This window comes from Bos javanicus, chromosome 6 (assembly GCF_032452875.1).
Source record: "Bos javanicus breed banteng chromosome 6, ARS-OSU_banteng_1.0, whole genome shotgun sequence".
NCBI classification, from domain to species: domain Eukaryota; kingdom Metazoa; phylum Chordata; class Mammalia; order Artiodactyla; family Bovidae; genus Bos; species Bos javanicus.
Genome location: NC_083873.1, coordinates 12,957,196 through 12,981,182, shown reverse-complemented (window position 1 = coordinate 12,981,182; position 23,987 = coordinate 12,957,196). Strand labels below are relative to the sequence as shown.

At 40.2% G+C, this 23,987-nt stretch overlaps 1 protein-coding gene across 3 annotated transcripts in view; it reads left to right on the top strand.

The window, feature by feature from the left end:
- ANK2 (ankyrin 2) overlaps window positions 1-23,987 on the top strand; it is a 581,957-nt gene that overhangs the window by 210,327 nt on the left and 347,643 nt on the right. The window contains exon 1 of one of the 3 annotated variants that reach the window (XM_061419351.1): window positions 11,317-11,513. The exons of the other annotated variants lie outside the window; for them this stretch is intronic. Coding sequence (XP_061275335.1) covers window positions 11,430-11,513 — 84 coding nt within the window. The 5' untranslated portion in view covers window positions 11,317-11,429. Of the gene's footprint in view, window positions 1-11,316; window positions 11,514-23,987 lie in introns of those variants that run through there. 3 annotated transcript variants of the gene reach the window in all.

Genomic DNA, 23,987 nt, shown 5'->3' with positions numbered 1-23,987 from the left:
CTTGTTATATTCTAAATGTTTGTGTGAAAAAAGTTATTTTGGGACATTTTTGCAGGATCAACTGGCAAGTAGATATTATATAATAATTTATATAGATAGTCAGTGTGACCAAAATAGATGGATTGACTATACCCTGGGTCCTGAGTTTTGCAAAAAACTTCCTTGAGGAAGATTTTTCTTCCTACCTGAATTTGGAAACTCTCTTTCAGGTCTGCTTATCACTGTGGTATCAAGACCCAAGGCACAATTTGCTCTTGGTAGTTAAGCAGATTGAATAATTAAAATAGATATTGCCAGTTTTAGTTTTGCCACCAAGCCATAAACACCAAATGTGAGGCCTAAATAGAATAGAACACTAAGAATATTGAATAATAAAGAAAACCCATTAGACACTTGGATTTGTTAGGGCCCTGAACAAATATAATATCTAGCATTTATACATATCAGCCCTACAGACTAAATTCTGGGCTGTAGTAACTGTGTAGTTAACAAGTTAATAATCTTGTCTCCAGTTATTTGCCTGGTATAGTGTTTAAACCCTGCTTTGGGTTTAAACAATGAATATGGGTGCAGTGCATACCTTTCTCTTTAGACATTCAGTTCAGTTCAGTTCAGTTCAGTTCAGTCGCTCAGTCGTGTCCAACTCTTTGGGACCCCATGAATCGCAGCACGCCAGGCCTCCCCGTCCATCACCAACTCCCGGAGTTCACTGAGACTCACGTCCATCGAGTCAGTGATGCCATCCAGCCATCTCATCCTCTGCCGTCCCCTTCTCCTCCTGCCCCCAATCCCTCCCAGCATCAGGGTCTTTTCCAATGAGTCAACTCTTCGCATGAGGTGGCCAAAGTACTGGAGTTTCAGCTTTAGCATCATTCCTTCCAAAGAATTCCCAGGGCTGATCTCCTTCAGAATGGACTGGTTGGATCTCCTTGCAGTCCAAGGGACTCTCAACAGTCTTCTCCAACACCACAGTTCAAAAGCATCAATTCTTTGGCGCTCAGCCTTCTTTACAGTCCAACTCTCACATCCATACATGACCACAGGAACTATAACATATTTTCATTTTCTTTTTAAGCTTTTTTATTATCATATTTTTTATACTGTAAAATTTAAGGTTGTTATGAGGTCACATTGATGTTATATGGAAGGATAGAATGGATGCAACAGTGAGTGAGAGGTCAAAGAGAATGGAAGGAAAGGGTAAAAAGAAGGACAAAACAAGCTGTACTTCAAATATACAAAATACTTCCTATGAATTTATTAGCCACAGTGGGTCACAGTCAGAAAGTGCCATATGTGAGACTCATCCTCAGTGATCAACAAAGACTTTGCTTTAAGAGGACATAGACCAGTTTGACTCAGTAGTATAGAGTTAATCATTCCAGAAATTAATACTGGTGACATTTTTTTGTAATAAAATAAATTGAAAGAATGCAGAATGCAGCATTGTAGCTAGCAGAGTGTGTTCATTTGGGAAAAGACCTTGTGTTTGTGGTATGCAGAATCAGCCCTTGTGCTTCCTGTCCCACATTGCCTGCTTCACTCGCCAGCCGTCTAGGGCAGGCTGCACTTTCCAAGACGGCTCCGTCCCATGTGTTCTTCTGTCAGGTGACCTTGCTGCCCTTCTCATCAGGAAGTGGAGCCCACTTCTTTACCTTCCGAATCTGGCTGGCCTCATGACTGCTTTGACCAGTACAATTCGGTAGCACCCTTAATTGGCACTTCCCACAGCCTACCCCTTAGAAGCCAGCTGTCACAGAAGGGTACAGTCGCCTTGAGACCACCATGCAGTGAGAAGCCACAGCCTCGTGGGGAGACCTGGAAAATGAAACGCCATGTGGATAGAGAGAGAGACCAGTCAGCACCAGATGCACAAGGAACGATGCCACTGTGGGAGTGGAGCCTCCAGCCCTAGCTGCCTCACTTGACCGCATGAATACGAATGAATCCGTCAGCTGCGCGCTTCCTGAGTCCCAGGCCCAGAAGTCTGTGAGCCAAATAGAACTATTGTTTTAAGCCACTTAGTTTATGAGGTAGTTGGCAACAGCAATAAATATTTGGAATACCATCAATCTGGACAGGATGGTAGTTACAAGTCAGAGCACTAGTAGATAATGAACTCTTCACTTTGACCTTTTATTTTAAATGGATGGAATAGTAGTGGTCATTCATTAGTAATTCATTCTCATCTGCCTTTTAAAATTATAGCCATTTGTTTAAAGTCTCTTTGAAGCTTTAATGTTCATATTACCACTAATTTTCTGTCATTTTTGAGTCTTTGGAGAAGAGCAACATTGTGGGAAAAAACATGCCTCCTTTGCCCTCTCCTGTGATTCTGTTATAGTAAACTCTGGTCCAAACCTGGGATATTTTGCAACATTAGAAAATATTTTGTCTCATTTAGTTCTCTACTTCTAATGCCTGAAACATTTAAGCCTGGTGTATAAGGAATCATATAATTTTTTCTCTGTTCTTTGAATAACTGGGCCATCACTGGGCCTCTGTGTTTGCTGAGGAGGGAGGGCTTCTTGAAGTCTATTTTAGTAAAGAGACACCCCACTGGAAGATACCAATCCTCGGTTAGGAATGAGAAAATTCGAAATTCAAAGTGCTAATAACTGTAGGTACAGCATTGAGTAAGTAGCATACAAACGTGGGCTTCAATTTTCTTGTTAAAAGCAAGGAGCTGGATACAGTAGTCTCTAAATTACCTTCTAACATTGTAATTCTTTGTGGTTTGTCACTTGTTACCACTGTGGTTGCACAACTTCTAAAATATGATTTATATCTGTGTGAGACTTAAGCCTCTGGATTATTTTAATGCAGGGTATTTATCAATGGCCACACGATTTCTCTTTGTAGTTTAAAAAATTGTTGTAACTTATTTTCAAGCTGGGTTAGGTTAAGGTTTAAAATGTTTACAGTAATAAAGTTAAGTTGCATTGGTAAAATGTCTGTCAAGGACACAGCCTGCCCGAATGTACCATTTGCATCTGCAGAGAAACTCAATTATAACAGCTATTTTCAAGAACTCATACCACTGGAGACTGAGCAGAGTCACCCTATAGTAGAGCAAGCAGATAACGGTGCGTCCTAAAAAACTGACCTAGACAGGGACATGTACATGGTGAGCTCACCTGTATTTTGTTATTCGCGCATAAAATTCTACCTTTGATCTAAAGTATTGTTTCAGATATTGATGTAAAATGAGACTGTAATTAATCACTATGCTAATTTTCAGGCTTCCCAGGTGGCTCAGTGGTAAAGAATCCACCTGCCGATGCAGGAGACACAGGTTTGATCCCTGGGTTGGAAAGATCCCCTGGAGAAGGAAACTCACTCCAGTATTCTTGCCTGGAAAATTCCATGGACAAAGGAGCCTTGTGACCTATAGTCCATGGGGTCTCAGAGTCAGACACGACTGAACACACACACACACACACACACACACAATAATTTTAATAATTAGATTCTTCAGGTTCCCTGATAGCTCAGTTGGTAAAGAATCCACCTGCAATGCAGAAGACCCCATTTTGATTCCTGGGTCAGGAAGATCTGCGGGAGAAAGGATAGGCTACCTACTCCAGTATTCTTGGGCTTCCTTTGTGGGTCAGCTGGTAAAGAATCTGCCTGCAATGTGGGAGACCTGGGTTTGATCCCTGCGTTGGGAAGATCCCCTGGAGAAGGGAAAGGCTACCCACTCCAGTATTCTGGCCTAGAGAATTCCAAGGACTGTATAGTCCATGGGGTTGCAAAGAGTCAGACATAACTGAGTGACTTTCACTTTCACTTTGCAGGTGAAGTGAGGTACTCAAATTGTTTGCCGGGGGTTCCCAAAGCTCCTTTTTATGCTGGACATGGTAAATTTAGCAATCAAATATCTCTTTGGTAATCCTTAAAGGGAAAGAAGTAGGTCCCTAATCAGTTGTTGCTGATGCTTCAAGATACATCTCAATGAAACATTCAATAAACCTGCTTCAATCTGGGCTGAACACATACGGTCTTACATGAGAAACAAGGGTCTTTCTTTCCAATCATTCCCTGAGAGTTGTGGTTCAGTGAACTAATTTCTCTCTAATTTCTGTTACATCTTCAGTAAATAATGAAAACAGCTAAGATTTGACATCAGCTTTCTAAGTGCGCCCATGTGAAGATTACCATGGTGTAAAGGCTGCTCAGTGAGGTGGCGTGAGTCCAGGATCCTGGTCTTCCTTCTGCTACTAACTAGTTGTAAAACCTTGGGAACAATTTCTAATCTTCCCGAGTCTTGTTCTTTCTTTTTTAAATGAAATGGATTTCCAAAATTTTTCTTTGAGGCCTTTCCTAAAATAAAACTTCACTGAAAAGGAGGTCTCTTTCTTCTCGCTGTTTAGGCAGGATTGCCCTCTTCTCACTTCCTCCCAGAACTTGAATTTTTGTTGGTGTTGTTCGGTTGCTCAGTCATGTCTGACTCTTTGCAACCCCATGGACGGTAGCCCACCAGGCTCCTCTGTCCATGGGATTCTCCGGGCAAGAATACTGGAGTGTTTGCATGCTCTCCTCCAGGGGATCTTCCAGAAGCAGGGATCGAATCCGGGTCTCCTGCTTTACAGGCAGATTCTTTACCATCTGAGCCACCAGGGAAGCCTGAGTATATATTCTTCCTAAGCTAAAAGGGTCAGGTATCACAGTTGGATGGGGCTTCCCAGGTGGCTCAGTGGTAAAGAATCCACCTGCCAATGCAGGAGATGCAGGTTTGATCACTGAGTTGGGAAGATCCCCTGGAGAAGTAAATGGCAACCCACTCCAGTATTCTTGCCTGGAAAATCCCATGGACAGAGGAGCCTGGCAGGCTACAGTTCATGGGGTTGCAAAGAGTCTGACATGACTGAGCGACTGAACACACATGCATGATCACACTTGGATACCTACATGGGGCAATAGTCAGCCTGGGGACAGGTATACTTGTTGAAACATTAAGGCCTAGGATGAAGTGGTTACTACAGGCCTGACTGGGGCGACCATACAACAAAGTGGTCCTTGTCTCAATTGCAAGGATGTTGCATAGCATTACTTCAGGCCCATCTCTAGGCTATTCTCAAAGAATGGCAGTTGTGAGCTGGGAATGAACCTGATTGGTATTTGTTATAATAGGTATTCCTATTAATTCTATACAAATGATTCTCTCCAGTTGAAATGAAAAGACTGAGGGCCAGCTGAGTTCTGGGTACCTTGCTCCCTCAGTGATGACAACTGGGAAGCGTTGGGGACCCTGAGGGGGCCACCAGCTGAGATCTGCCTCTATAGTCATGCCTGGGCACTGGCAGGAGGACCCAGACTGGGTGCTGAATGAACGCTTTCAGACAGGTTAACTGGTCTGTGCAGGGACTCCCATCATCTCAAACGAAGACTGGACCTCAGAGGGTAAAAGTTGAGCCTCAGGACCTTGCCCTTTCTGGTCAGTACAGAGCATAACATTTGTTTTGGTGGAGGTGAACAGAGCATCGTGACCTGGCTGTGATCTGACCTCAAAAACAAAGGATCTGATACCAAAAAGTTTATAACAACTAACCACACCCTTCCCTTACCTTTCCTATAAAAGGGCTTTGCTGAAAGCTTTTGGGTAGTTTGGGGTTTTTAAGGCATGACTCATTGGAAAAGACCCTGATGCTGGGAAAGATTGAGGGCAGGAGGAGAAGGGGACGACAGAGGATGAGATGGCTGGATGGCATCACTGACTCGATGGACATGGGTTTGGGTGGACTCTGGGAGTTGGTGATGGACAGGGAGGCCTGGTGTGCTGAGATTCATGGGGTTGCAAAGAGTCGGACAGGACTGAGTGACTGAACTGAACTGAACTGAAGGCATGATCCACTTGTTTCCTTGCTTGGCCTTGCAATAAACCTTTCCCTGCTGTAACTCTGATGTTTTAGTGTTAGTGTTGTTTGACCTCACTGTGCAGTGGGCACTCGGACTTGTGTTCCATAATGCTAGAACAAGTCATACGCCTGGGTGCATTTGCCAGGGTGGCCAGTAAATATGGTTGTATTAGTTTCCTAGGATTGCCATAACAAAGGACCACAAACTGAGCAATTTAAGATAACGAAGCTTTGTTCTCTCACAGTTATGGAGGATAGAAGTCTGAAATCAAGGTGCTGTCAGAGCCAGGCTCCTTCTGAAAGCTCTAGAGAAGGATCCTCCCTTACCTCGTCCTAGTTTCTGGTGGCTGCTGGCAATTGGTCTTCCTTGGCTTGCAGCCACATTACTCCTATTTTTGCCTCAGTTTCACATGGCTGTCTTCTTGCTATGTGTCTCTGTGCCCAGATTTCTCCCCCTTTATAAGGATACCAGTCATTGGATTAAGTCTAACTCAATCCATCATGACCTCATCTTTACATGATTCCATTCACAAAAGGCTCTGTTCCCAAGTAAGGTCACATTCACAGGTGCTGGAGGGTAGGACTTAAATCGTTTTTTTTTTTTGGAAGAGGGGACAGTTCAACCCAGCACAGTGGTCTAGTTGGCCAGGAGGAAAAGAGATTTTCTGATGAACCACTGTCCAATCTCTGCCTGGTTATTAAGATTCTCTACTACAAGTAATAGTGAGTAGGAAAGATTTTTGAGAATTTTGGAGAACTAAGCCTTTATTGATAGTATTGTTTCTGCGAAAAAAAGATTTTTAACACCAGGCAACTTTAACTGACAAACTTTTGGAAGATAACGTATCTTTAAGACACAATTGCCTACATTTCAGGGAAATTCTCCCCACTCAAATAATGCTATAATATGTCAGTATGAGTATGTATATGTGTCAGATTCTGTAATATTGTTAATTCAAATGGTTTAATAAAACATAGTAGGCATATTAAAATTAATATAATTACCTCTAAAACTCCATGCTTATAAAATATGCTTAATATAAAACTAATAAAGATTTCCTTTTTCTACTTGGATCATTGTCATCTGACTATGGTTTCTGCTCTTGGCATTTTCCATCTTACTGTACTTTATTAAGTGGCTGCTCTTCATTGAAGCAAGGCATGATTTAATAAAAGAATAGTGACATTAGAATTAGGAGATGTTGAGCTCTGTATCTTATTAACCTTGTTATCTGGGGAAAGTCACCCAAACTGCTTTTTACCTCAGTTTTTTTACCTGCACTATATTGATGTTAATCTTTTTCCCTGTGTGGTTGTGAGAGCCCCATAAAGTCACTAAATAATTATGTCTGTCATCTGCCAGTATTGTTATAAGCCCTCAGGATAGATCAGTGAGCAAAGAACTCAGTCTTTATGGATCTTCCATTTTGGAGCTACAAAGTATATAAATTATAAAATGCTTTAAAATGTAAGGTACTATCCAGTTCAGTTCAGTTCAGTCGCTCAGTCGTGTCCAACTCTTTGCAACCCCATGAATCACAGCACGCCAGGCCTCCCTGTCCATCACCAACTCCCAGAGTTCACTCAGACTCACGTCCATCGAGTCGGTGATGCCATCCAGCCATCTCATCCTCTGGCATCCCCTTCTCCTCCTGCCCTTAATCCCTCCCAGCATCAGAGTCTTTTCCAATGAGTCAACTCTTCGCATGAGGTAGCCACAGTATTGGAGTTTCAGCTTCAGCATCAGTCCTTCCAATGAACACCCAGGACTGATCTCCTTTAGGATGGACTGGTTGGACCTCCTTGCAGTCCAACGGACTCTCAAGGTACTGTCATCACTGTTATTTTATATGCTGCAACTCCAGTTCCTCAAATATCTTTGAAAATCTTATTTGAAATTATGCTTATCTCCTAGATGTCAGAAAGTACACAAAATATGAAGAATTTACCCACTGGAAGTTTAGCCATAAGTATAAATTCATGGTAAATATTTAAAATGTTTCCTTATTGCATTGAAAAATGAGCCGTGGGCCCCTATTACATACCATCCAATGTCTTAGGTTCCATGTAGAATGCAAAGACAGTAGTCTTGCCGTCAAGAAGCTTCATGTCCAGTTGGACAGATGCCCACAAGGGAAGAGTGTCCACTAGAGAGGCACAGAGAAATTGATTGAAAGCTTCAAAAGAGAAACCCACACACTCAAAATACTATAACACATTGTTGATAAACTCTATGTGTATAAAATTCACCTTCTAATATTGTAGTGCACGTAATACTGTTAGCACCTGTTTATCTACTTGCTGAGATGTTTATTCAACACTTTGAATATGGGTGCTTGCTTCTGTGGTATGCTGGTCTAGTATGTGTACATTACTTTCACTCTGTAAAGACAGTATGTTATGGAAAGGCTTAGCATTTCAAAGAAGCATGCACTGTCCAAATCAGAGGCCTGCGTGTGTGTGTCTAAGCTGTGTACTATGTATTGAGAGAGAAGGCATTGTTACAAGAGGTGGTTCAAACACAATCAGAAGTTGGTGATTCATAAAGTAATGAAATATGAAGTACATCTGTGATTTGCATTGCAGAGATGATATAAAAACAATGATTAGGTTCCCAATTGGGCTACCAAACCCATTGATTGAAAAGCACATTCTGGCGTCAAATGCGAATAAAGGGTATTAATATATCTGTCCTATAGATCCAGTTTCTGGGAAAGTTTTCCTTTTTCCTTCTTTTCCCCTTTTGGAATATCATAGTTTTTCTAATGTGTTTGACAAGAAATTCCCATTTCAGGACTTTTGAACTGCTTTTCTCTTTGCCTTGAGGGCAAGATTAGCATCTATCTATAAATCCCACATGGAACCTAACACATTACATGACATATAATAGGGGCCCGGAGAAGGCAGTGGCACCCCACTCCAATACTCTTGCCTGGAAAGTCCCATGGGCAGAGGAGCCTGGTGGGCTGCAGTCCATGGGGTCGCTGAGGGTCAGACACGACTGAGCGACTTCACTTTCACTTTTCACTTTCATGCATTGGAGAAGGAAATGGCAACCCACTCCAGTGTCCTTGCCTGGAGAATCCCAGGGACGGGGGAGCCTGGTGGGCTGCCATCTATGGGGTCGCACAGAGTCGGACACGACTGAAGCAACTTAGCAGCAGCAGCAAAGTTTGTTTTTAATGCAATAAGGAAATATATTCTTCCTCCAGATAATTGCTTTGCTTGCTCCCTAACCTCATTCAGGTTTCTAGAGACTGTTCTGTCAGAAGCTTATCTGAAATTGCATCTGTTCCCCATCATTCTGTACCCTACTCCCCCTCCCCATAGCTCGTGCCACTGTTATTTGTGTTTACTGTGTTTTCCCTGTTAGAATATAAGCACCATGATTGCAAAAACATTGCCTGTTTTGTTCATCATTATATCCCTGGAGGTTAGGACAGTGTCTCCCTAGTGGTTAATTCCTAGCACATGAAAGGCATTCAATAAACATTTATTGAGTAAATTAATACAGTTTCCAGGCTGAGGGTGCTCCTGCTGCTGCTGCTAAGTCGCTTCAGTCATGTCCGACTCTGTGTGACCCCATAGATGGCAGCCCACTAGGCTCCCCCGTCCCTGGGATTCTCCAGGCAAGAACACTGGAGTGGGTTGCCATTTCCTTCCCCAATGCCTGAAAGTGAAAAGTGAAAGTGAAGTCACTCAGTCGTGCCCAACTCTTAGCGACCCCATGGACTGCAGCCCACCAGGCTCCTCCGTCCATGGGATTTTCCAGGCAAGAGTACTGGAGTGGGGTGCCATTGCCTTCTCTGGAGGGTGCTCCTAACAAAGGTCAAAAAAGGAGTTACTGTGGGAACAGGTGAGGGAATGAGTGAGGAGCTGGCTGAGGAGATAGTGGAGGAATGGGGGATATCGTGAGGGACTTTGGTGTGAGCTCTGAAAACAGTGGGGGTTAGGCTGTTGAGGCTTCTGTAGAAGTTCCTGTAGGATTTCATTTAGGAAAAAGCGTTCTGTTGCCTCTATCCTGTCTGTGGGATCTGAGGAATCACGTGGGACGGGTTTGCTCAAGCAGAAAGACGGTGGCGAGAGTGAGAGGCGGTGAGAGGGGGCTGCCATTAGATGAGGAAGTGGCCTGGGTCTCAGGAGTGAGCAACCCCGACAGCAGTGGGGAGAGAAGGTGTTTTTCTTTCTGTGTTTACTGGAAAGACGAATTCCCAATTTTGGTAGCCATTTTCCTGTAGGAAACATTTTTAAGGTAGATTTTTCTGAGTTGAAAAGTACCTGTATTTGTAATAATAATATGATTACAATAACACATTTATATAGGAGCCTTCAGTTTTCAAAGTGTATATATATAATATCTCATTGATTTAACCCTTTACTCTATTTTTACATTTAAGGATTCTTTGTGTTATCCTTTGAGTTTGTTTTCTAGGAATAGAGATGAGTGTTAAGTATGTGCATGTGTGTGTTTGTACAAAACATGTTGGGCTCTGGTTGTACCCACAGTTTACAACAAATTGTGACCACCTCAATATACAAATGGCCACCACAATCCAATAGGTGAAGTTGTTTTTTTGTTGTTGTTGTTTGTTATAAAAACAAACGCTGATTTCTTTTCTTATCGAGAAGAATTCTGGAACTTTATAAACTCCTGGAGAGCAGGAGTTATGTTTTGTTCATCTGTTAGTAGAGAGAATTAGGTTAAGAAGACTTTTAAGATCAGTTATAAAATGTTTCAACTCTACAGCTTTCTTATGTTTGTGTTACACACACACACAATATATATATATATATATCTCTGGCCGTAAGAAGCTCCTGGCCTGTCAAAAATAGATAGCTGGGCAAACAGTTGGGTAAGCTGTTACAGGTGCTATGTCAGAACAGTTCAGTGGAAGGAGGAGGCTCGGAAGAGGGAGTGGTCTGTGTTACCTGGTTGCTGGGGAGCCTGCTCTCAAGGCTTTATAACAGAAATCATCTTTGAGCTGAGTTTTGAAAGATTATCATCTGGAGTCAAATGAATAACATCTTAAAAATGTAGCTTACATTTCCTTTAGAATATTAATGGCTAACCCTGCTCATCGAGTAGCCTCTTCACCAGCTAAAATGTACCTCTTCAGGTTCAGAGATGCATTCAGGATGTTACAGTTTTCTGGTTACACATTGTGTCTGCTCGGTGTTGAAGTACCTGTAGGAAGAAAATTAAGTACAGGTTTTGTGTGTGGGTGGAAAGCCGATGGAATTGCGGGTGTGTCAAAAACCAACCAGCAGAGTCCCCAATCATTCGAGTCCCTGGCGTTTTTTTGTTTTTTGTTTTTTTTCTTTTCTGAAGGCTTTCTTCATTGTAACCGGTCCCTGATGGTAATTGGTTGAATCAGATTTAACAATGCAGTCAGATAAACAGTTGTGGCAGCTGCTGCCATGGCAACGTCACCGTCCTCACCCTCCCAGTGCGCGCCCCTTCCCCACCCCTCGTCTTCTGCCTGCTTTCCTCCAGTAAGTGCATACTCGCTAGTGGTCTGTACCGGCGGCAGGGTTTAATGGCAGAGCTATTTTCTTTCCAAACTGTTCAAAATGATGAACGAAGATGCAGCTCAGAAAAGCGACAGTGGAGAGAAGTTCAATGGCAGTAGTCAGCGAAGGAAAAAACCCAAAAAGGTAAATTGCTGCCGTATAGAGGTGTGGTTGTGTGTGTGTGTGTAAGTGTGTAATATTAGTGAGGCTGTAGAAACCGTGGAGCGTTATGAGTAACTAGAGACTATAACTGTGCCAAGCATTGCATTTTAAAGAGGCAGGTGCAAGCTGCTGCTTTTTGAGAATAGGAAAAGAACTGGGGTTCATAATGGATAGGTTGACTGGAGCATGGTGAGAGAAGCACAGAGTCAAGGTGTGTTCTGCATATGGATTACTGAGAACTGTGGCCACAGACAGATGCTTCTGGTAGTAACTGGGTACAGAGAGAGTCATTTTATTTTTAGAATGGGTGAGTTCTTTAGAAAGGAATGGGTTAAGCAGTGTGGAGCAGAAGGAAGATTTGGGGCCAGATGTGTTTGCTCCGTGGTGATCTTGAGATGGCTGGACAGCGAATGCCTTTTGGTTCTGTGCTAGGTGTATTCTTCCTAAGGAGAAAACACTGTTGTGACAGGAGAAATTTGATCCCCACCATGATATTTCTTTGGTTTGCTTAGCTCCTCTGCAGTTTTCCCAGACATTAATGTGATAGCTCTTTCATTGATTAAGGTAAACAGCTAACAGTGTTATGGGGGAGGGGGTGGTGGGCACACAGAGCAATACGTAGGATTTCTTGCCCTGGTATACATTCCCACATCTGTGATTATCATGGAAATGATACCAGTGAGAAACAGTGGGAAAAGATGCAAACTATTCGGCCCCACCCAGTGCCAGCACTTCTTTCTTTATGGCCTGACTCCTGGTAAACTGTTGCAGCCTCACAGAGCTCTTTGAGCTCCACCTCTGAAAGAGATGCCTTTTAAATAGTCTCCTAAAATCCTTTATTTCCTGAGTCAATAATATGGGCCGGATCTGTGATTCTAATGTAAATGGATTCCAGTGCTAGATGGTTTAGGGTTTTGAATGAGCAGATTAAAAAAAATAGATATCTTGAAGAAATGAATATGTTTTTATTTTAATAATGTGGAAATTGCATGGTGTTTGAAGTGATAGATCCATGATGTACTAAATGTGTCATAATCTACAAAAATTCAAAACCTCTGATATCAAAAGATCACTGTATAAGCAAACAAGGGGTTAGTATATTTGTACAATGCCATGTAATTTGATAAAAATAAGCATGCTCACCTATGATAATTTTTAGATAATAGCATGAAGATAATGATGCAATCTGATAAAAGCAAAAAGATAATTCAGGGCAGGCAGGAACATTGGTAGAATATCCTTTTGTACTTAAGAATTCTGGATACCCCAACCCTTGAGGTCATTTTTATAGTGTTAGCTAATTGATCAACATTAAAAGAAAACAATTAGAAAAGAGAAAGAGAGCTAGAGAGAGGGAAAAGGAAAAAGGGAATTTTGGCTTGAATTCACAATATCATTCCAAAATCCTCTTAATTTCTCTCTGAAGGGCCTGGCCTATATTAGAAACAATATACTCAGAACTATTAAAGGGTTGGAGAATGTATCTCAAGGAGATTTTAAGCTCTGAGTGATAATGCTAAATTCACACAACCAAAGCCATCTTAAAGTGTTTGAGGGGAAAAAGGAGACAAAATCGTCCTATGTGATAACTATAATATTTTTAAAGCTCCATTTTCTCAAACATATTTACTTTAAGAATAAATTCTCTTCCACACTTGCAGTCAAAATGATAGCAGCTGATAGCAAGCTTTGAATATGTGTGTGTTTGTACATACATTAATAGGCATATATTAAATGAGCTGTTAAGATAGTGAATTTTGAGTATTAAAGGTAATTTCATCTAAAAAGAATACACATACACATACACATGCATAAACATCCTTCAGTTTGGTAAATCAGACATAAGTGGGTTGGAATCTTAATTCTATCCTTTCATATTATGTTTGGAGCCCATCGCTTAATTTCTCTGATCCAGGTCCTCATTTGTAAGATGTGAATAATCGTGAATACTTTTTGGTATTTTGTGAGGGTTAAAAATAATGTGTATAGTATTGTTTGAGCGGTATTTAATATATTGTTGACAGTAATTTTTAGTGTTGTTGCTGTTCCCTTAAGTGGAAATTATTTATTGGAATAAAGCATGTAGAAAGAAAGTCTATATATAGAGACTATAAAGATTATTTTAGAGAGGCATAATATACTATTGGTACTTTGCAAAGGCTCATACTCATTTTTTAAAATGTCACAAGTTATATGTTAAAATTGGAAACTTTTGATTTCATACAAATTATTGAGATTTACAGAAATGTACCCTAGGTCTTCAGAGTCCTGCTTCACATCTTTTGCCCAGCAGGCAACTTTAATTTCATATTTAGAAACTTTTAAATTGTCCAAGCCAGAAAACACTGGACATCCCTCTCTCCTGCTAAATTCAACAGACCATTGAATGTGCTTTGATGAGGAAATAATAATCAAGAGATAAGCATCCCTAATAAGGATGAAATCTGAAAAAAAGCAAGAACTGGAGCAAAGTCAATGCCGTATATCACTTTTAATTCAATTGTCTGCTTTCTACTAGAGGTTTCTATTGAATCCTCTATAGGATTCCATACAGCATCCAGGATTACGGACCACCAGGCTCATTGTGGCCTGGGTGTTGATCTAATATGTTGAATCTTAATTTTTGGAAATATGCCTCTTCCTGAAATAAATATTTAACAGATGAGCACAATCCACTGGTTTATTCTACGCCTCACAAAAGTAACTCTTCTGAGGGTCAAAACTAAAGGGTCCTTTGCCATAAAACCCACCATGTGAGAAAATAAACTCAAGGAGTTTATTTTGTATTAGAATTTTAGTGAGTATCTGGAAGATAGAAATTCTTTTAGCTTTTGTTAAGAATGTTCTGACTTCAGTCATTGAGTTTGTCGATGCTCTCCTGCAAAGCCCACCAGGAGCACACGTGTGGTTAGGTGTGTTGGGATTACAGCCCATTGCACTGAGGATGGATGTTCAGTGGGGAACTGAGTGTGAAATGATGCATTAGATTTGGGCTTTGAATGAGTGATCTGGAGGGAGGGTCCAAGAAAATGAGGACTCACTGGGTTGGGTGTTCTCGAAGCAGGGGCAGTTTTATGATTGTGTATCCCAGTAAATCTGAGCTCTAGGAGAGCAGACTAAAGCTGAATCAGTAAAGAAGTGGCAGACTCTCAGAAGTCTGGAATTTTGCGGCTTGGACAGTATTCATGTTTTGTCTGTGTTTAGACATGATAAGAGAGTGGTGTCATTGTTGTCCCTCTCCATCACGGTCACATAGTGGCCTGGTCTGATGATGGGATGCTCTGTGAAATCATTTATGTTCAACAGCAGAACACCAAAGTCAAGCTGATAGGAACAGTCCAGTTCCTGGATGTCAGTGATAGCTTTTTCTCAAGCTTGTACACAAAGATACTTTTGAGAGAGACAGATGTATTTATTATTGGCTGCTCCTTAGTGTCCAAAGAAAATAAATCAGATAGTGTTGTTGCCAAAGAATTCATAGAAACTTTTTCATTTAATGCTCCATCAAAATAATTTCCTTAAGGCCCAATTATTTCACACAAATATCAGTAAATATTAGCTAAGGCACAGATTTGGGATTGATGTTCTAGTGAGGTTCAGTGGAGAAGAGGATATGGACATGCTGGAATTCTCACCTGGTATCCTGAACGAAAAGGAAGCATTGACACTTGTGTGATGTATCCGGGTGAGTGTTTAGCCTGTTCTAAATCCCAACCAACTCTAAAAATTGCTTATCCCAGATAATATTTTGGCAGATTAGATGAAAAGAATCCAAGACCATATTCGTGTGCAGCATCCCACACATTTCAATTCTGTGTCAATGACATGACAATGGATTTGCCCTGAAAGAGGCTGCAGGAGCCTTAGATAATTTGCATAAATGATAATGGAAATGCCCAGACATCAATCACATATGGCAGAGCCATCTGAAGCCACTAGGTTTGGTGAGTTCTTCTAAAACAAGTAAATAATTAAATGGCTTTATAATTATTTTCCTTGTTTGGTGAAATGAATATAAAGATGAAGTTAAAATATAAATATGTACTGTTGTTTTTAACAGAATAGCAAGATAAAATGGCCTTGTATATACCTTATATTCATTTAAACAGTTTTGACCTGGACCATTATTTGAAAATATTTATGAGCATTGCAAGGAGAAGGCAATGGCACCCCACTCCAGTACTCTTGCCTGGAAAATCCCATGGATGGAGGAGCCTGGTGGGCTGCAGTTCATGGGGTCGCTGAGGGTTGGACACGACTGAGCGACTTCACTTTCACTTTTCACTTTCATGCATTGGAGAAGGAAATGGCAACCCACTCCAGTGTTCTTGCCTGGAGAACCCCAGGGACGGGGGAGCCTGGTGGGCTGCCGTCTATGGGGTCACACAGAGTCGGACACGACTGAAGTGACTTAGCAGCAACATGAGCATTGACTGCAACATTATTTTGATTTTATATAATTTTATTGCTGTTTACTTGCCACGGCCTAAATGGAGAGATGAAAGTAGTGCCAGATGTCTGATTGAAATACTGCCATTTGAAATACTACCATTGAAACGTGAGTGACAGATCTAGTGGAAGGGTTATTTTTATAGCAGCCACAGCAAGTATGACTTTTTTAGTGGAATCAGGTAGCAGAGCCAGTGTTTGGGTGTTGGATCTGGCAGTTGTCTGGCAGTCAAATTCGTTTTGATTTCAGTTAGTGCCTGATCTTGTTCAACCAGGACTAGAAAGGCTTCAATGTATAATTCTCCCAGAATAATACCCCATTTCTACAATTCTCCAAAAACTTATGATTTACCCTTTATTTTACATTAGTTTATAATCCAAAACAGTGTGTGTTGCTGGAAGACAGCAGTTCCCCATCAGTGAAGGTATTTAAAATGACCATCTGTCAGAGATGATGGAAATATTTTTACTGGATGGAAAAATCCTTGCAACTTGATATTCCATGATTTTCTTTCTATATCTGTCACTCGTTTCCATCTCTTTGGACTCACCTTCATGATACTTATTTTTTTTCCACTGCTAATTCATATGCAATAACTAGAAAATTAATCCTAAAATGTCCTTTTTAGAGTAAAGTGCTGTCTGCTGACCACAACTGCCAGAATTACCTGGGTTGCCTACTAAAAGAATAAAATTCTTAGGATCCACTTTAGATCTGCTCATTTTTGGTGAGTTTTGATAGGTGTCCCACTTTTTTTGATGTGTGCTGGAGTTTATTTATTTATTTATTTTAAAAATTCATTTATACATTTATTAACCTCCACTTGCTCTAAATCAGAAGCCATACTAAGAACTGGGGATCCCAAGAATAAAACAAGGTATTCCTGCTCTTGAGCAGCTCTCAGTGTTGAGTTTTATTTGCAAAAATGTAATATTTTAAGCCATCATTAATTCACAGTTGAAGTAGGCACTTACTCATGCTGCTGCTGCTGCTAAGTCGCTTCAGTTGTGTCCGACTCTGTGCGACCCCATAGACGGCAGCCCACCAGGCTCCCCCGTCCCTGGGATTCTCCAGGCAAGAACACTGGAGTGGGTTGCCATTTCCTTCTCCGATGTGTGCTGGAGTTTAGAACCATTGCTTTAGAATGTGGTCAGCAAGCTGAGTTCCTTTAGAAAGAAGAATCTCTGATTTCAGTTAGATATGTTAAATTGCTTCTTGGCTATTACATTTGTTTATTTTAAGTCTAAATGGCAATAGTAATGATACAAGAGAAGAGAAAGCATTTTTCTCCCATTGTATTCTTATTCTACATCTAGAACCTGGAATGCTTCACATAACACCATATCATTTAATCTTCACAGTAACTCCTATCAGAGTACTGTTATCCCAGTTTTGTAGATTAGCAACTGGAGACTCAGAAGCTTCATATAGAGATGGTGATGGAGAAATGATGGACATTTTCCCCACTAATCAAGAAGTGACATATTTTGAACCATTTCTCCCATGCAAACCAGATGCTAAGTTATTCTATGCTAAGCTATTCCTGTGTCTCTAGCAAAGCTTCTAAGCTATCTATAGTTTCATCCTCTGCTAAGATATCCTCCAGATTTTCCCCCCCAATGTTACTTCCTCTCTTTCATCAGTTGATCATGGTTTCCAAAATGCCCACTCTAATCCCTGGAAATAATATGTAAAGAGGATATTTTTCCTGACTCTCTGAGATATGCTTCTAAGCAGGACTTCTCTTTCTATTCATTTTGCTTTCATTACATCTTGTGGCATGTTTGTGTAGAGGTTTATTTCAGTTTACACGGACAGTGTACCGGACTTTGAAAATCCACAAAGATGAATGGAACAACAACAAAAGCGTAAACAGGTATCTTGATGTGGTTTAGGCGTGTTAAATTAAGCTGGCATAAAAAGCTGATCCTACTTGCATAATTTGAGTTCTAATTATTCTTTTGAGGAACTCTGTTAGTGTGATATTCTCAGTAATTGTTCTATAGAAGACCGTTCTTCATGTACTCTTTTACGAAGTGTTTGAGGTTTCTTTTTCCTTCTTGATAAAGTTTCTAAAGAGACAAGTGATTGCATATTGAAATAGAATTAAGATCTTTAATCTGCATTTGTTAGAACATGCTAAATTATAAATGAGCCTACAGTTGTGTTTCTTTCCTGCTTGCCTTCTGTAGTAACAAAAACAAAATCACTATTTTTATCTTAGTTGGCACTGACCAGATTCATCACAGCAAATAAATTTACCATCTCAATTTCCTTTGACTTTGAAAAGTCAGAGTTGGGATTGCTACCAAATGAAACAATTTTTTGATAGAAAAAAGTCTTTTATATACTTGAGACCAAGTAAATACGATAGGGCATTTCTTTTCTTTGAAATCCATTAATGTCTTCCAACCTTTCAGGGAGGGTGGATTTTTTAAAGCTGGTGGTGGTGGTCGTTTAGTCATTAAGTCATGTCTAACTCTTGTGACCCCATAGACTGTAGCCCACCAGCCTTCTCTGTCCATGGGATTTTCAAGGCAAGAATACTTGAGGGGGTTGTCATTTCCTTCTCCAGGAGGTCTTCTCGACCCAAAGATTGAACCCATGTCTCCTGCATTTCAGGCAGATTTTTTACCACTGAGCCACCAGGGAAGGAGACAGTAAGAAATGTTCTAGTTAATGATATACCTAAATCTAGAGGGTAAGCTTATGCTTAGCTACCAGACCTGTTTTTTTTTTTTTTTTTGCCTCCTGGTAGCTCATAGACAACTATCATCTTCTACCCACTAATTTGTGTTTGTGCTCATTAAGACAAAGACCTTGATTTCTAACATTTACTTAACGAGCTTCAATTTCTAAGAATCAGCTTGTTTAACTCAGCTTAATTTAGATGTTTCTTCCTTATGCACAGGAAACCTCCTTTAATTCAACAATGGTTTGCTAGGTGTATAGTCCTGCAATAACGGCTGTGGTATTAACTAAACTGAAAGTCAATGCTTGATACCCTTCCTTTGAGTTTATAATCTGGTTGAGCAGACATTTCTATTGAAAAATAAGCCATTTGGAGAAATATTATGAATATTATGTATAACCTATGTTATAATAATTATCATATTGTACATTGCCAAAAATGAATTCTGTAAGAGCCTGGAGGAGAGCAAGAGATCAGTGTGATTTTTTAAAAACACTAAGCCATATGAGTGGATGAGCAACAGCCCTAAGCCTTGGATTTCAACGAATACTTCAGTATGAAGGAACACGGGCAATCAGATGGAGCAACTCAGCCATATAATTTCAAGTTACATTAAAGACTAAGAAACTGTTGAGACATTGATGGTAGCTCACAGCTACAAACTTTGTGAGTGAACTCTCTCTGTTGTGTCCTGATGCTCTGAGCCTTGGTCAGTTCTGGGTTTGCATTTTGGAATCCATTTTCTTTGGGGAATTTTACTGTGTCCCTCTCTTATATATCTCTAGTCACTTATTTATGAAGGCCTTACCCCATATATATTTATATTTATACATTATTTCTGTAGTCAGGAGTAAATTCCAATAAATAAACATGGAGAACATTTTTATAAATTATCTGAATTATCAGTCTCTACCTTAACCTTAAGAGATACTGATATGATTAACTCAGGACTGTAACTATCTAGAACACTTATCCAGGAATTTCTAAGATTTTGCATCTTAGCTGAAAATGGCTTTTCTTATTTGGTTATTATTATAGCCGTTGTGCATTAGCCTGCTTTGTGTATTGGCATACTTTTGAGTTCTCTCTGCGTAGCTAGGTCCTGTTGTATTTTCGGATCTTTGAATTTGAAATTCATGACTTTTTCCTTTGTCCCCGCTTACCTGGTCTGTCTACAGGTTTCTGCCCTTGGTTTTTGTCCATCTTCACTGGCAGGCGGAGTGACTCATGGCCAATTATTTTACCGCTAGCTGCCTTGGACTTTCTATCCATAAAATAAGGACCGTAATAGTTACTGCTACTTCAAAGAACACTTAAGGTTTGAAGAAGAAGAAGTAAGGGAGTATTTTCGAAGTACAATTATGAAGACAGAAATAAGTGTTAGGATCTGTGTGGATTTTGCAAGTTTGAAGAAGTTAAAAATGAAACGTGGACCATTCTATAATGTTTCACCAAGTTCTAGGAAGTGACACCTTTATATAAGTATTTTAATGTAATCATTTATTGTCGTGCTGCTCTTTAACAACAGATATCTCTGGCAAATTGAAGCAGTTTAGGTGACGGTGTTCTAACTTGTAAAAAATTATTGAAAGCTTTAAAAAAGCAAAAATTATGAGAACTATGTATGAGAAGTTTGGTATTTTCTGTGTCAGGATTTCAGTTCTCTTTTCATAAAATGTGTATCCCTAAAGACTCCTTTTCCTAGGTGTTCTAAATATTTGCCCTGATTTGAGAGGGTGTGGTGCCAAGATGCCCTCCTCTCTTATTTTATAGCATTGTCTCATTGTAATCATTGCACAGAGAGGTGGCAACAGAGCTGAAAACCAGTATTCTAAAATGAAAATCAGGAAGGAAAAAAACTAGAACAAGTACAGATACTTTATATTCAGTAATTTAGAGATACCGTTAGAACCATCCATCCTATTGGCTTATTAAAATGAGTCTGAGTATCTGCTTTAATTAACTCACATCCTGTGAAATCTGTGTTAGATGTGTTTCACCTGCTACAGTTGTATAGTATTTTCCATGTAAGACATAGTAAATCATTTCAGTGCCCTCTTAAGTCAGTCAGATTCAAAAGACAAGAGCCACATAGGATTTGGTATGCATATGTTGTTGTCATGAACTGTAGTAGTACAGTACAGTACAGTTAACAACTGTGTATGCACCTGAGGCTTAGCATGATTTATCATGTATCATCATTTGTGTTCCAAAGCTGGTACTTAATGGCCAAAGAATAGACTTTGTAAATAGCCTGTAGGAATCAGTTCTCTTCTGCCTCAGCCTGAAGATGAGAGGGCTGTCATCACAGTGTGTGTGTATGAGTTATTCCTCTGTCCCAGGACTTTGATGTGGCTGTATGCCACACGCCTGTTCCCTGCTGGGTCCCACAGCGTGTACTGGGGTGTGTGCCTGTGGCAGCGTCGAGGCAGGTTTGTCATATTCAGGTTGTGATGTTTCTTCTGAATCTCCTGAAGAAAGCTAGTATGACTTTCAGTATGATTGTCAGCTTCCCATCCTCTGTAGAACGTCAAGGTGCTGCTCTGCCCTGATGATGCTTTATCCTGGGTAGTACAGGTAAGGAGAAGGATGGAGGGAATGTCCCATGGCCTCTTCCACCCACATCAGAAGACATGCATCAGAGTTTGTAGATTCAGCAGGATACAATAAATTTGCAAATAGAGTTTATCTGCACAGCAAATTTTTTTCTTTTGGGGTGGGTTTCAAGGTACTATAATTGTTCATTTTGAACAAGTAAATCTGATGTTAGAATAGAATCTACATTACAGAGTTTACCCTCTAGTTCTAACAAAGGGATTTATTTGGTTTTCCCAGGACAACATTCAGAACAAAATGAAACAAGTGATGGGGATAAAATAAAATACATATGTAAATTCTTTTTGGAGAGTTTTGTATCTGTACTTTGAGAATTCCAAAATTGGCAACAGTTTCCTCATAGCCCGTAATTTATGGTAGTAATTAGGAAAAATCTTAATGTAAATTACCCATTTACTTTAATAAATTTAGACTATTTTGAAAACCATATTTGAGTAACATTAATAAAATGTTTGTAATACATTAGTCTGTTCTAAGACTCTGAATAAGTCCATATACTGGGCTTGAGCCTTTGACTGTGTAGATTATGACAAACTGTGGAAAGTTCTTAGAGCGATGGGAATACCAGGCCATCTTACCTGTCTCCTGAGAAACCTGTATGCAGGTCAAAAAGCAACAGTTAGAACCCTGTATTGGAACAACTGATTGGTTCAAAATTGAGAAAGGAGTACAACAGGGCTGTCTGCTGTCACCCTGTTTATTTAACTTATATGCTGAGCACATTATGAGAAATGCCGGGCGGGAGAAACATCAACAACCTCAGATATGCAGATTATCCCACTCTAATGGCAGAAAGTGAAGAGGAACTGAAGAGCCTCCTGAGAAGGGTGAAGGAGAAGAGTGAAAGAACCAGTTTAAGACTAACTATTAAAAAAACTAAGATTGTAGCATCTGCCCCCATTACTGCATGGCAAATAGAAGGGGAAATGGTAGAAGTAGAGACAGATTTCCCCTTCTTGGGTTCCCAAATCACTGCAGATGGTGACTGTAGCCTTGAAATCAGAAGACAACTGCTTCTTGGCGGTAAAGTGATGAGAAACCTAGATAGCGTGTTGAAAAGCAGAGACATTTCTCTGCCGACAAAGGTCTGTATAAGGCTATGGTCTTCCCAGTGGTCTCATCCGTTTCGAGAGCTGGACCATAAAGAAGGCAGAACACCAAAGAATTTATACGTTCAAACTGTGGTGCTGGAGAAGACTCCTGAAAGTCCCTTGGACAACAAAGAGATCAAACCAGTCAACCGTAAAGGAGACCAACCCTGAATATTCACTGGAAGGACTGATGCTGAAGCTGAAGCTGCATATTTTGATCATCTGATGTGAACAGATGACTCATTGGAAAAGTCCCTGGTGCTGGGAAAGATCAAGGGTAGAAGGAGAAGAGGGCATTGGAGGATGAGATGGCTGAATAGCATCACTGATGCAATGAACATGAACTTGGGCAAACTCTGGGAGATAGGGAGGCTTGGTGTGCTGCAGTCCATGGGGTCGCAAAGAGTCAGACATGACTGGGCGACTAAACAACAGCAGTAATGACACTGGGGTTTTAGGATTAATATTGACTGGGTTTTGGTTTGAATTGTTCAGCTATTTAGGGCATAGTGCTAGTCTAGCCAACCCACTCCAGTGTTCTTGCCTGGAGAATCCCAGGGACGGCAGAGCCTGGTGGGCTGCCGTCTCTGGGGTCGCACAGAGTCGGACACGACTGAAGCGACTTCGCAGCAGCAGCAGCTAGTCTAGCCCTATATTCCATACAGACCAATTATCTGTAGTCTCAAACCTTGGACTTCATTCTTAACCTTAAAGAGTAGTTGGTTGAAGGGAGGCAGAGAAGGAGAATACTGCTAGATATGTGTAAATCCAAATCCATTACCCAACACATACACTTTAAGAAATGGATATTCTGTTGACACATTTATGTATCAGTATTCCTCCCTAATTACTTATCTTTCTCCTCAATAAAAAAAGTTCTCTTTTGTAGAGGATCCACATGAAGAGTAAGTCCTCTATGACTTAAGATGTTTGCCTAAGTCAATTAACTATGCTTGTTTGAATAAATTATGCTTTTTCCAAAAAACTAAGCAATTTAGTAATAGAAAAAATATTCATTAAGAAAAATAGTTCACCTCATTGTAACAGCATTTTACAAGAATAAATAAAAAGCAATAATTAAAAGTACTGAGAGCTTATCATAGTATTAAGTGCTAGCCATTGTGCTGAGTTCTGCATAGATTAATTTTCTCTTCACAATTATTCAATGAGTGGGTGACCATATAATATTCATCTTAAAGATGAGGAAATTGATCTAAATGGATTGAAAACTTCCAAGATTGAATCTGTGTAGCTATCCCAGATGTAACCCCAGGTCAAACCTACCATTTTGCTCATCTCCAAAACCCCCTCATATGCTGATAGAACAGTTTAAATAATTAAGACAGGACCCAAGAATGAAAGAGATAAAGGTTTCTTTTATGTGCAAAACCCATTGTTACCAATATGCCTTCACCGATTGGCCAATGAATCTAAAAAGCTATTTTGATTGATTTTTTCAAAAATAGTTCAAAATAAAAATATAAATCCAAATAGGAAAATGCTTTTTATGTAGTTGTTGACTAAAATTATCAAAAGCTTTCATAATATCCAAGCCAGAGGTGAATTCTTAGTCTTAGCCCTGGAACACTGAAGAATGAAGCTTTATC